Source organism: Bidens hawaiensis, unplaced genomic scaffold, assembly GCF_021521415.1.
Source record: "Bidens hawaiensis isolate Kalapana, Puna unplaced genomic scaffold, B.hawaiensis_p1.1 tig00050741_1, whole genome shotgun sequence".
Lineage (NCBI taxonomy): Eukaryota > Viridiplantae > Streptophyta > Magnoliopsida > Asterales > Asteraceae > Bidens > Bidens hawaiensis.
The window spans coordinates 10,586-24,261 of NW_027499100.1; the positions used below are offsets into that span (position 1 = coordinate 10,586).

The following is a 13,676-nucleotide window of genomic DNA, read 5'->3' on the forward strand; positions in this document are numbered from 1 at the left end:
ATGGTGCGCGCATATAATGCATATATGTGTGGGCCCTTGGCTGCTCAAAAGTGAAATTGCACTAATTTGGACGTTATTTTACTAATTTCGTGAAAATAGCGTTAAAAGTAGCGGAAGGTTAATTAGGCATCATGTGGTGGCATTGATAGCCGAAAAACAAGGGTACATGCACCAATCGGCTGGGGTCCTGATGGTTGAGTGTTATGTGCCTTATGTCTAACGCTTAATGCAAAACCACTATTGAGCCGGGGGTCTCGTTGGAAGCAGCCTCTCTATTTCTATGGAGTAGAGGTAAGGTTGTCTACATCTTACCCTCCTCAAAACCTATCATAGTTTTGCTATTTGTGGGATATACTGAGTACGATGATGATGATGATATGTTAAAAAGAAGAACATGTCATCCGATAACTATGGTTATGAGTTCTAGCTTCTGTTACGATTTTCACAGCAAAGAGCATCCGCCTTCTACTACTAAAACCCGAAGCCAAGACCCACGCGCTGATTTGCCTACCCAATGCCATAAATGTCTTGCACCTTCTAGGTAACACACAAGTGTGAAACGTTTTAAAGAAGTTTGCAAAACATACTCAATTAGAGGCTAGGGTGGCCGGCCATAAGGCTTCTCATGATTATACCTGGTATTTTATACCCGTATTCATATAAATTTATTAGGTTAATACATATATACATTATTATTTCATACCTAGTATAAAAGGCCTCAAGCATATGTTTAATCACATACACATAACCATAACGAATGGAGGCATTAGTGAATGTAATAAAGTATCTTTCACCACGTCTAGTATTTGTTCTAAAAGGTCCACACACACCAAAAGTATCTTTCAAAACCTCTAGCATTTGTTCTAAAAGGTCCACACACACTGGTGTACCTGTATTAGTCTTAATTGATCATCTGCCCTTCCACCCATACCGGTGAAGGGTGGGCCTTTGTCTTTTTGCCACATAAACAATTAATATTCAAATATATCGAAGGACACCAGCCTGATGGATTCCAAAATTCTCGGTTTGGAGTTTTGATATTCGTTTCTTGTTTATGTGTCCAAGACGACAATGCCAAAGGTATGTTTGATTGAGATCACTCTTCAATCCTTGATGTTAAGATTATAAATAGAATTGTTGAATGAACCTTGTAAATGAACTTCATATATTCCATTATGAGACCTAGCCTCAACGCACAAAACATTGTTCATAGAAGTTACAATGTTTCCATCTTGGAAACCAGATACACATTTTCTTGAGTTCTTGTGTTAAATGGATTTTTAAGAGATATGTTTTTGTCCTTTTATTTTTTTAAATCCTATGCTCCTGTCAAATAGTCACCAGTCACCATAACCCAATCCAAAAACTGCAGTCAACGCCACCTAAAAAATTAAAAAATAAACAAAAGAAAAACATAGACTAAAAATAAAGAAACACGAAAATGGGAAATTGATTTACACAGATAACTAAATAAGTATCGATTGAACAATAAAATGGAGGATGCAAACAAAATTTGTTTTTTAAATTCAGAAAATGTGAAACTATAAACTGTAAACCCCAAATCCTTTTTGTCAGGGAAGCTAATCTTTTTAGTGCTAAGCAAGTATTGGGGTATTTTTTGCTCATGAGAAAGTCCAACAAATATTTATCATGAGTATTATTATTATTATTATTTAATAATAAAAGAAAACAAATTATATATTTTTTATGTCGCACTCATCCGTTCAATAGCATGGCAAAAACCAAAGTTGGTTTTTTGAATTGGGCCGTGACCACAAGGTGTCTTGGTGGGCTCCAAGACTTTTATAACAAGAAAAGTAAAAAAGGGTTCTTGTTTTGTGGAATTTTTTGGCCGACATAAGACACATACGGAAAGGAATTGAAGGTATTAACCTTTTGGTGTTATCAAAGATAAGAGACGTTCCAAAGACCGGTAGTTTCTCGTTGGTGATTCCTCTTACTCGTTTACTCTTTCGTATTTGGTTCCATATACTTGAAGATCGTTTGTACTAAGTATATGATGATTTGTGTATGCCTCTAGTTTTACCTAGAGAAGACTTTGTACTGCTATTATTGATGATAGTGGATTTGAAGCGGCTCTAGTAGTCCCGTGGTTTTACTCTCGCCTTAAGAGGTTTTCCACACTAAAATTTTTGTGTCACTTGTTACATTTAAATTACCCTATTTGTTTGCATCCTCATTGGTTCATTCGGGTCGGGAAAAAGTTTAGCCAAACAAAGATTAATTCCGCACTATTGTTTACCGTTCGTTTCTAGGTGGTCGTTTTTCCCAACAGAGTGGTATTAGAGCTTCGGCTCTTGTTCTTGGGTTAAGACTTGTTTGAACGATGGAAGCTAATAAAAGTAGGATGGTGAATTTGAATGGTTCTAATTATCATGTTTGGAAAGGCAAGATGAAAGACCTTCTTTATGTGAAGGATTATTATTTGCCTGTGTTCACTACCGATAAACCTGAAGATAAAACTTTTGAAGAGTGGAATATTTTGCATAGAAAGGTTTGTGGATATATTCGGCAGTGGGTTGATGATAATTTTTTTAACCATATTAGTGGGGAGACTCATGCTCGTACTCTTTGGACCAAGCTTGAAGAGTTGCATGCTCGGAAGACCGGGAACAATAAGTTATTCTTGATAAAACAATTGGTAAACTTGAAATTCTATGATGGAACTCCTGTTACTGATCATTTGAATGCTTTTCAGGGTGTTATTAATCAGCTTGCAGGTATGGGTATTAAGTTTGAAGACGAGATACAAGGTTTATGCCTTCTTGGTACGCTACCGGATTCTTGGGAGACTTTTAGGACATCGTTGTCCAACTCCGCAGCAAACGGTATTATTACTATGGAATTGGCTAAAGGTAGTATTATAAATGAAGAGATGAGAAGAAAGTCACAAGGTTCCTCTTCACATTCAGACCTTAGTTACCGAAAGTAGGGGGAGAAGCCATAGTAGAGGTCCGAGTAATAGAGCAAAGCATCCTGCAGTAAGTCCAAAGGGAAGTTTGAAGAATTTGAGTGCTATCATTGTGGTAGAAAAGGGCACACAATAAAATATTACAGACAATTGAAAAAGGAGAACAACAAGGCAAATTACAACAACAAAAAGAACAACCACAAGAACGACGGTGATGAAGGTACTTCTGAAACTAGTGCTGCCACCGAAGAATTTCATATTTGTTGTGATTATGATAGGGTGAACATAGTGATGATTCGAGTTGGGTTGTTGACAGTGGTGCTACTTGTCATGTGACATCACAAAGGGATTTTTATTCATCTTATACTCCTGTTGATTTTGGGAATGTCAATATGGGTAATAATGGGCTATCAAAGATCGTTGGTGTTGGGGATGTTTGCATGAAGTTTGATACTGGGATGGATTTGGTTTTACACAATGTAAAACATGTTCCGGATATTAGACTTAATTTGATCTCCGCAGGCACATTAGATAATGATGGTTTCCACAGTACTTTTGGTGGTGGAATTAGGAAACTCACTCGTGGTTTGTTGATCGTGGCAAGAGGTGAAAGAACTTCAAAGTTATACGTGGCACATCCAAAGATTTCTAGAGACTCGGTTCATTCATTGACGAGTTCTGATGTAACCGATATGTGGCATAAGAGACTTGCTCATATGAGTGAAAAATGGATGTCTATTTTATTTAAGAAAGATGCCTTGTCCGATGTGAAAGATGTTCATTTAAAGAAGTGTTCTCATTGTATGAATGGTAGGAAAAAGAGAGTTTCTTTTCATAGTCATTCGCCTCATAGAAAAGAAAGTATACCTGACTTGGTTCAGTCAGATGTATGTGGTCCTATGAAGACTAGAACACTTGGGGGCTGCTTATATTTTGTCACATTTATTGATGATCATTCGAGGAAGGTATGGATTTATACTTTAAAGTCTAAAGATCAAGTGTTGATGTGTTTAAGCAATTTCATGCCTTGGTAGAAAGACAAATTGGGAAGAAGCTCAAGTGTATTCGAACAAACAATGGAGGTGAGTACATTGGTCCTTTTAATGCTTATTGTAGAGAGAAAGGTATTCGACATCAAAGGCAACCTCCAAAGACACCACAGTTGAATGGTTTAGAAGAACGGATGAACAGAACGTTGGTTCAAAGGTTTAAGTGTTTGCTCTCACATGTAGGGTTGCCTAATTCCTTTTGGGGTGAAGCTTTAAATACAACGGTACATGTTATTAATCTTACTCCTTGTATTCCTTTGCATAATGATGTTCCAGACAGGGTTTGGAGTGGAAAAGATGTTTCATATCGTCATTTGCTGGTCTTTGGATGCAAAGCATTTGTGCATATTCCTAAAGATGAAAGATCAAAGCTTGATATGAAGTCCAGATAGTGTATATTCCTTGGTTACGGGCAAGATGAGTTTGGATACAGGCTATATGATCCGGTTTCAAAGAAGATTGTAAGAAGTCGTGATGTTGTGTTTGTGGAATATCAGAGTTTGAAAGATATTGGAAGACACAGGTAGTTTCTCAGTACACTAACGATCTTATTGATTTGGATCCTGTTCCTACTCAGCATACTGAGTCACACAACGAAGATGATATTCAAAATGACGAACAACATGGTATCGATAATGTTGATAATCAAGAGCAGGGAGAGTTGGATGAGGATATTCATCCAGAGTTACCAGTAGATATGCCTGCATTTGTCCCACTTAGGTGGTCTTCGAGAGACCGTCAACCTTCTACTCGTTATTTGACTGGTGAGTACACTTTACTCACTGATGGGGGAGAGCCTGAGTATTACAAAGAGGCCATGGAAGATAAGCATAAAAGAGAGTGGTTGAAGCCATGCAAGATGAGATGGATTCCTTGTATGAGAAAAATACCTTTGAGTTGGTGAAGTTGCCTAAGGGAAAAAGAACTTTAAAGAACAAGTGGGTCTACAAACTAAAGACTGAAGAACATACCTCACGGACTAGGTACAAGGCAAGATTGGTGGTCAAAGGGTTCAGTCAAAGAAATGGTATTGATTTTGATGTGATTTTTTCTCCAGTCGTGAAGATGAGTTCCATTAGAGTGATTCTTGGTTTAGCTGCTAGTCTTGATCTTGAGATTGAGCAAATAGATGTCAAGACAACATTCCTTCATGGTGACTTGGATAAAGAAATCTATATGGAGCAACCTGAAGGTTTTCAAGTTAAAGGTAAAGAAGATTATGTTTGTAAACTTAAAAAAAGTCTTTATGGGTTGAAGCAAGCACCGAGACAGTGGCACAAGAAATTTGAGTCAGTTATGAGGAAGCAAGGCTACCGAAAAACTACGTCTGATCACTGTGTTTTCTTCAAGAGGTTTGGTGACGAGGATTTCATAATTTTATTGCTTTATGTTGATGATATGTTGATTGTTGGCAAGAATGTAGAAAGAATTGTTCAGCTGAAGAAAGAGTTAAGCAAGTCGTTTTCTATAAAAGACTTGGGGACAACTAAGAATATTATTGGCATTCGGTTTACTAGAGATAGAGATTCAAAGAACTTGCACATGTCACAAGAGCAATATGTTGAAAATGTGCTTAGCAAATTCAAGATTTCTAAAGTTAATGTGGTTAGTACACCTCTTACTCCCAAATTTAAGTTAACTGAAAAAGATTGTCCTAGTTCTGAGAAAGAGATTGAAGAGATGGATGGTGTTCCATATGCATCAGCGGTTGGAAGCTTGATGTATGCAATGGTATGCACACGACCCGATATTGCCTATGCAGTTGGTGTTGTTAGTCGGTTCTTGTCAAATCCGGGTAAAAAGCATTGGGAAGCAGTTAAGTGGATCCTTAGATATCTACGTGGTACTTCCAAATTGGGTATAACATTTGGAAATGGGGAGCCGATGCTTGTTGGTTACAAGGATTCTGATATGGCAGGAAATAAGGACAACATGAAATCCACGTCTGGATATTAAATGTTATTTGCAGGGGGAGCCGTGTCATGGCAGTCGAGATTGCAAAAGTGTGCTGCTTTGTCTACTACCGAGGCAGAGTATATGGCAGCAACAGAAGCATGCAAAGAATTATTGTGGTTGAAAAGATTTATGCAAGAGCTTGGCTTTATGCAACAACGCTACGTGGTTCTTTGTGATAATCAAAGTGCTATTCACCTTGCTAAGAATTCTATGTATCATAGAAGAACAAAACATACTGACGTGACGTATCATTGGATTAGAGATGCTATTAAGATAAGTTGTTTGAACTTGATAAAGTTCACACCGATGATAATTGTTCCGGTATTTAACCAAAGCTGTGGTAAGGGAGAAACTGAAGATATGCTGTTCGCTCGCTGGGGTGGTGAGTTCTTTGTCATAGACAAAAAGGGGGAGATTTGTTGGGTTATTTTTTGTCCATGAGAAAACCCAACAAATATTTATCATGGGTATTATTATTATTTAATAATAAAAGAAAACAAATTATATTTTTTTTATGTCGCACTCATCCGTTCAATAGCATGGCAAAAACCAAAGTTGGTTTTTTGAATTGGGTCGTGACCATAGGGTGTCTTGGTGGGCTCAAAGACTTTTATAACAAGAAAAGTAAAAAAGGGTTCTTGTTTTGTGGAATTTTTTGGCCGACATAAGACACATACGAAAGGAATTGAAGGTATTTTTTTTTGTTTTCTTCTTCTGTTGACACAACATATACGAAGAGAATATTTTGGGTATCCTTTTGGTGTTATCGAAGATAAGAGACGTTCCAAAGACCGGTAGTTTCTCGTTGGTGATTCCTCTTACTCGTTTACTCTTTTGTATTTGGTTCCATATACTTGAAGATCGTTTGTACCAAGTATATGATGATTTGTGTATGCCTCTAGTTTTACCTAGAGAAGATTTTGTACTGCTATTATTGGTGATAGTGGATTTGAAATGGCTCTAGTAGTCCCGTGGTTTTTACTCTCGCCTTGAGAGGTTTTCCAAGCTAAAATTTTCGTGTCACTTGTTACATTTAAATTACCCTATTTGTTTGCATCCTCATTGGTTCATTAGGGAGTTTACCCAAACAAAGATTAATTCCGCACTTTTGTTTACCGTTCGTGGCTAGGTGGTCGTTTTTCCCAACAGCAAGTGCTTTGATCGAACACGAAAGATTGTTTAAAGTGTGACTTGGCTATCACTTGTAGAGCCTACATTATGATGAAGATAGGCCTAATTTAGAGAGAAATAGTCGTCGTTAGTTTACGGGTAGTTATTTAATGAACATTAATTATAATGTCCATAAGTCTTTTGATTTGATGTTTAAGAAAAAAATATGCAGAAAGTAAAAAAAAAAAAAAATAATATGCAGAAACGTTTATCTTGATTCCTCTTTAAATTCTTTTAGTTACTTTTGGCCAACAAATAACCATCGGAACATCAGCTTTTTAAACCGTCAAAAATGGTTGAGCCACCTATATAACGTAGGTTTTGGGTCAGATATTTTAACTCTTCTAATAACCGAGTATTATGCGCGGTGTATTAAAATTAAACGAGCGTGTAAATAGGCATTTTTCATCATAAATTTCAATTTCTAAAAGTAGTAGTTTTAGACTCTGATTTTGATTCATTACATTTTCCTTTTTCTTATAATTGCTCTCGGCTCCACTGGAGTAATAACGAGGGTCAGGACTCCTGACTCTTGAATCTTGACTTTTGAAGTCTCCTCATGTCCTTATCAACTCGAGCAGTACCTTGTTATGTGTTTATATAAAGCCTTTCTAGTAGTGAGATGTTTATATCAAACTACTTCTCTTCATGGCTTCCATCCTATTGCAAACCTTCTCCTTTGTATATTTATTACTCTTTCTCACATGCACTGCATCGTTGTTAAGCCACGATGAAGAGTGTTTAGCATTGCGTGAATTCAAGCAAACCATTCTTCATCAAAATTATGATGCTCCAGGATTTCAAAAGTTAGATTCTTGGAGGAACACCAAAAGTAATACATCAGATTCTGAATGTTGTTTGTGGGATGGTGTGGTGTGTAGCAATAAGGGCCATGTGATCGAGCTTGACTTGAGTGGAAGCTCTCTCAGTGGAACTATCAACTCTAGTAGTACCTTATTCAAGCTTGTTCACCTTCGAATGCTCAATCTCTCAATGAACAACTTTGCTGAATCGCAAATTCCCTCAGAGATTTCTCGCCTGAATCAATTAAGAAGCCTTGATCTCTCTTATTCTGGATTTAGTGGCCAAATCCCAAATGAAATTTCACACTTGATACGACTTTCTTGGTTAGATCTATCAAGGAATCCCCTAAAGCTTCAAAGCACTGGTCTCGAGTATTTGTTGCAAAACATGACTAGACTTGAAAACCTTCTTCTCTCAGGGGTTGATCTTAGTTCCTCCGTACCTCGTTTCTTGGCAAACTTTTCTTCTTTGAGGTCTATGGAACTTGATGATTGTCAGCTTAAAGATGAATTTCCCACTGAAATATTTCATTTACCAAATTTTAAATTTCTTAGCATGCAAAAGAATGCTAATCTCACTGGTTTCTTGCCTCTATTTCATAACGCCACCTCACTTGAGCATCTAGATCTCTTTTGGACAGGTTTTGCTGGGATTATTCCAGAATCCATAAGCAACCTTAACCACCTGAATTTCTTGTGCCTTCAAAGGTGTCATTTCTCAGGGCATATTCCAGGTTCACTCCCTAACTTGACGCAGCTAACTTACTTGTATATTTCTGAAAATGAGTTCACAGGAACAGTCCCTTCATTGGCTAGTCTTACAAAACTCACGACTCTGGGACTTAGTTTTAATAATTTCGAGAAGAGAAACGGGTACGATTGGATTAGCAAACTTGTTAAGCTTAACGCACTGCTTCTAGCTCGTATGAACATACATGATGAGTTCCTACCGTATCTTACAAACCTAACCAAACTTAGTTTTGTCTCATTGGGGGAAAATTTTATTTTTGGTTGTATCCCATCTTCATTTATGAACCTAACCGAAGTCGCATACTTAGACCTTGAAGGTAATCAATTGCAAGGACCAATTTTAAGCTCGTTTGTAAGTTTTAAAAGTCTAGAATATGTTATCATAGGTGGCAACAATTTAACTGGTACATTGAGCCCAGACTCGTTTTTAGGACTCAACAAACTCAAAGTTTTGGCTTTAGATAGGAATCGGTTGTCCTTTTTAACCTCCACCAACTACATCAATGTCACACTACCAGAATTTGAATATCTAGACCTGTCGGCTTGCAACTTACGTGAATTCCCAGCTTTTTTGCGCTTCCAAAGGAATATGAAAAGCATATGCCTTTACAACAATGAAATTGAAGGCCTCATACCAAGTTGGTTTTTGAATAGTAGCCAAGAAACATTAAATATGATTGGCCTTTCAGGCAACTTAATCACTGGATTTCATCAGGATTCCCATTTACTCCCATGGTTTCGTTTGGAAGAATTCGAAGTCTCAAATAATCAGTTCCAAGGGTCGCTTCCAATTCCTCCACATACCATAGTTATTTATGATGTCTCAAAAAATAATATGACTGGAGAAATACCTGCATGGATATGTGAATTAAAATCCCTTCGAATCTTAGATTTGTCTTCTAACAAGATGACTGGAACTCTTCCTTCATGTTTTGGTAACTTGCACAATTCATTGTGGGATTTACGTCTCAATCAAAATCACTTTCATGGACCAATGATGAATACATGTATGCATGGAAGCCTTTTGAGGGAGATTGATTTGAGCGAAAATCAATTTATTGGTCATGTGTCAAAATCTTTGGCTAATTGTGCCAATTTAGAGTTTCTTTCTCTTGCGGATAACAATTTTGAAGATGTTTTTCCATTTTGGTTGGGTGCTTTGCCCAATCTGCAAGTGCTCATTTTGAGATCCAATAAATTTAATGGTACAGTTCAAGGCCTCTCAAGTATTAGCTCACAATTTCACAAGTTACGGATCATAGACATCTCCAACAACAGTTTTAGTGGTCGATTGCCTGATAAGTCATTTCAAACATGGAATGCAATGAAATATGTTGATCTTGGTGGATCATCTGCTATGGGATCCCAATTTCTTTCCAATAGATTTGTGCGTTCAGAGGTTCGATACTCAATGACGTTAACAAACAAAGGTGTCAAGAGAGAGTACCAGAGAATTCTAAACATATTCACAGCCATCGTTCTCTCATGTAACCACTTTGAAGGGCAGATTCCACAATCACTTCAAGATCTTTATGGGCTTGAGTCTCTCAATCTATCCAACAACCATTTTAGTGGTCATATTTTGCCATCTTTGGGAAACCTAACGAATCTTGAATCTTTGGATCTTTCCCAAAACAAGCTATCAGGGAAAATCCCTCAACAACTGTTGCACCTTGGCTTCCTTGCTTTTCTGAATGTGTCATTCAACCACCTTGATGGGCCCATACCGCAAGGAAAACAGTTCAATACATTTGAGAATAGTTCCTATATGGGCAATCCGGGATTGTGTGGAAAACCATTATCCAAGGAGTGTGAGAATTTAAAGGCACCAACAGTATTTCAAACAAGAACTAGCAATGATAACGAGACTCTCCTACCAAGTAACATAATTGATTGGCTGGTGATAATCTTTGGAGTCAGTAGTGGTTTGATAATTGGAACTGTTATTGGGAACTTTGTATATGCAAGGTACGGTGATGGGCTCCTTGAACGATTCGGGTTGAGGAAGGTGAGATGGGTAAGGCCATTAAGGAACACAAGAAACTGATGTCCTTTCTGATTTTAATTTTCAAGATGAATAATTGCATGCTTCTTTATAACCATAATATATGTTTCAAATCATGCAGTTATTAGTTATATGTTTTAAATCATGTAATCTGTAACTGTACTTTGTGTCACAATAAAAAATTGTAGTTCATTTTTCTTACTAGATATTTGATGCCTGTTTCATTTTTGCATGTGTTTGGCTATGTCATAAAACGCGGATTTTGTAGGAAATTTTACATGTATGGTATGCAACATGTGGAAGCATTGATTGTTTGGAGACGGTTTTTAATAATGTAATTAACAAGTTAATTAATTAATTGCTTTATGAAATAAAACGATTTCAAGCCATATATGTTACATAAGGGAATACCAAGAATGCTCTGGTTTCTTGGCATGCTAGAAACGGTGACAAAAACAATGCTTTTCTCAAAAAAAAAAAAACAAAAAAGATTACAATTTATAGGAAAAAAAAACAAAAATAAAGAATTTAATTAATAGATAAAGAATTTAATTAATAGATAAGTTAAATAATAGATTAACTTAAATACTTAATTAATATATCATGATTCGATCACTGATCAATGACGTATCAGATCAGCGTTTGCTCATCGGTTTTCCATGGATGAGTTGGCGGGGTTTGCAGCAATTTCTTCTATATTGTGTTATAAAGTTGTTATTTGTAAGAATAAATATATTTTTTATATGACCACTAGCTTTTATTCCCCGTATTACGGGGTTTGTTTTACATTATTCGTTTATAATATTTATATATTTTTTTGGATTATAATTTTATTTATTGTAAGTAAGTTAATAATATACTTAAGGTTTGATGATGAAAGAGGTTCATAAATAAATGAGATATTATAACCTGATTTAAAAGCTATCTGAGTTTGGTGAAACCCGTGACCCGTTTTTTTTAACTATAACATATTGTTTCATAATTATAAATAACATCTTTTTTTAAAAAATTCGAATATTAATTTTTATTATATCCCTATTTTATAGAATTTTCATATTAAATATTTGGTGAGATTAAATTTTAATTTAATGAGATGTTATAATCCGTTTGAGGGCTATCTGGGTTTGGTGAGACCCATACCCGTGAATTCGGGTCAAATGCATGAGAAGTCTCCATTTACAAATAAAACAATTTAGTGGCTTGAGAGGATCAGGAAGCAACCAGAGAGATTTTAAAGATTTTTTTATATATATTTAAGACTATTATCGTATATTTAATATATATTTGTAGGTCCCAACGCGGGTGGATCTAACAATATTCTTGGATCAACCAAACTCGGTTCTAGCGGAAATCACACCGGATCACCTTTTGGTCTCAGATCTTGAAGTTTATTTTCGGATAAGAGAGTGAGAGTGAGTGAGAGGGAAAGATAAGAACGAGAGATAAAGATTTTGCAAAAGGTTGTTTTCTCATAGCATGCTTCCCTATTAATAGGAAGCATGTATAAGAGGTTTTCTTTATTTCCATATGCCTAATGGGCTTCTTTACAATGGCCTTGGGCCCGATAAAATACAAAAAACAACTATTACAAACCCAAACAAACACTACAAAATGTATTCCAATATAAAAGGCTTAAACATACAAAACGGGACCTAACAATCTTCCTCTAGTCTTTAGTATTGGAAACCGTCGGTATTATACTCCAAGCATTCGTCCTCAGATAGTAGAAGTTCAACAAGTCTTTTGACGAACTTGTTGAACGCTTCAACTACCCGGTCTGTATTCTGACGACCAATATCCTCGACAGTGCGCAAGGGTGAGTTGTAGAGCTTCAGAATGTCTTCCGTGTGCAGACCCATCAGCTCGTGCTCATCAAATACACGAATTTCGTGCATATTCCTGCAGTGTATGACGGCTTCACCAGTAGTGTTGTCAAATTCCCAGCCAATAAAGTCTCAGAGAGTGTTTGGAACATAGGGTTCACCATGATAGATAATGTGACTGTCCTTTGGTGCCCTATATCTCCACATAATTCGCGACTGTCCGTTGGCTAGGTCGATCTCTTTCAGGTTCTTGTACTTTCGACCCTTATTCACTTCAAAATATTTAAAACCCACCTTCGACTGATGGTTCAAATGACGGGTGACCCAACCCTCCAGATTCTCATCGTACTCTCCCGGTCCCAAAGCTTTCCGGAGATAGTGAAGATCAAGTTTTGGAAGAGAACTTAATTCATGATGAGTGAGATAGATGAGATCTCTGCTGAATCTTCTAATTTCCTAACAACTATTCTCCCTGTTGTATTTTGCATACACGATCGGCGTATCATCGTGAAAGGGGTAGTTGAGGGAGCGGGTACTGGAACGACTTGTCACTATATGTGTCCTCCTTTTCTTCTTCTGTGTTGCTTGTGACAATTCGGCGGCTGGATCAACAATGGGATCACTTGCTGGAGCTTTTGAAGTAGCTTGAGCTTGAGCCGGTGGCGTGTCAGGATTCAACGAGTAGTTGATGTCATCGTCGTCTACTGCCTCCTCCGCATTCTGCGTTATGACTGGCTCCAATGCTTTTCCAGCTTAAATAAATTCATCCATCATACTTGCAATATTACCTGCAGGAAACAACTCGTTATATATGTCTTCGATTCTGGAGTCGTCCTGCCTGACTTTGCTTGTGGTTGTGGTGGGATCATCGCATGGTTCTTGATCCTGTGGAGGTGATTGAGTGTTATCTCCACCTCTACCGCCACTTCCACCTGCCGCACATGCCCCACTATCTCCACCATCACCTCCGTCACCGTCACCATCGTCATCATCCTCATCAAAGCTGTCGTGGACATTGTCATCCACGTCATTATCTTCCTCATCATCATCTTCATCACTTTCTTCTTCATCGTCACCATCTTCTCCACCATCATCACCACCAGCTTGGACTTGAGGTTGCTTAGTTTTTTCGAGTCCCAAGCTGGTTCCTACACCACTTCCGGCATGACCACCCTGTGGTACAATAAG

At 37.3% G+C, this 13,676-nt stretch overlaps 1 protein-coding gene across 1 annotated transcript; it reads left to right on the plus strand.

The window, feature by feature from the left end:
• Positions 1 to 7,691: 7,691 nt before the first annotated feature.
• On the plus strand, positions 7,692 to 10,730 carry LOC143598705 (receptor-like protein 7). Its single transcript, XM_077076855.1, has one exon. The coding sequence runs from the start codon at positions 7,756 to 7,758 to the stop codon at positions 10,705 to 10,707; it is 2,952 nt and encodes a 983-aa protein (XP_076932970.1). The 5' UTR covers positions 7,692 to 7,755; the 3' UTR covers positions 10,708 to 10,730.
• Positions 10,731 to 13,676: the final 2,946 nt, after the last annotated feature.

Coding starts and splice junctions, on each gene's coding strand:
- LOC143598705 (XM_077076855.1), top strand. CDS start 7,756: ATGGCTTCCATCCTATTGCAAACCTTCTCCTTTGTATATTTATTACTC.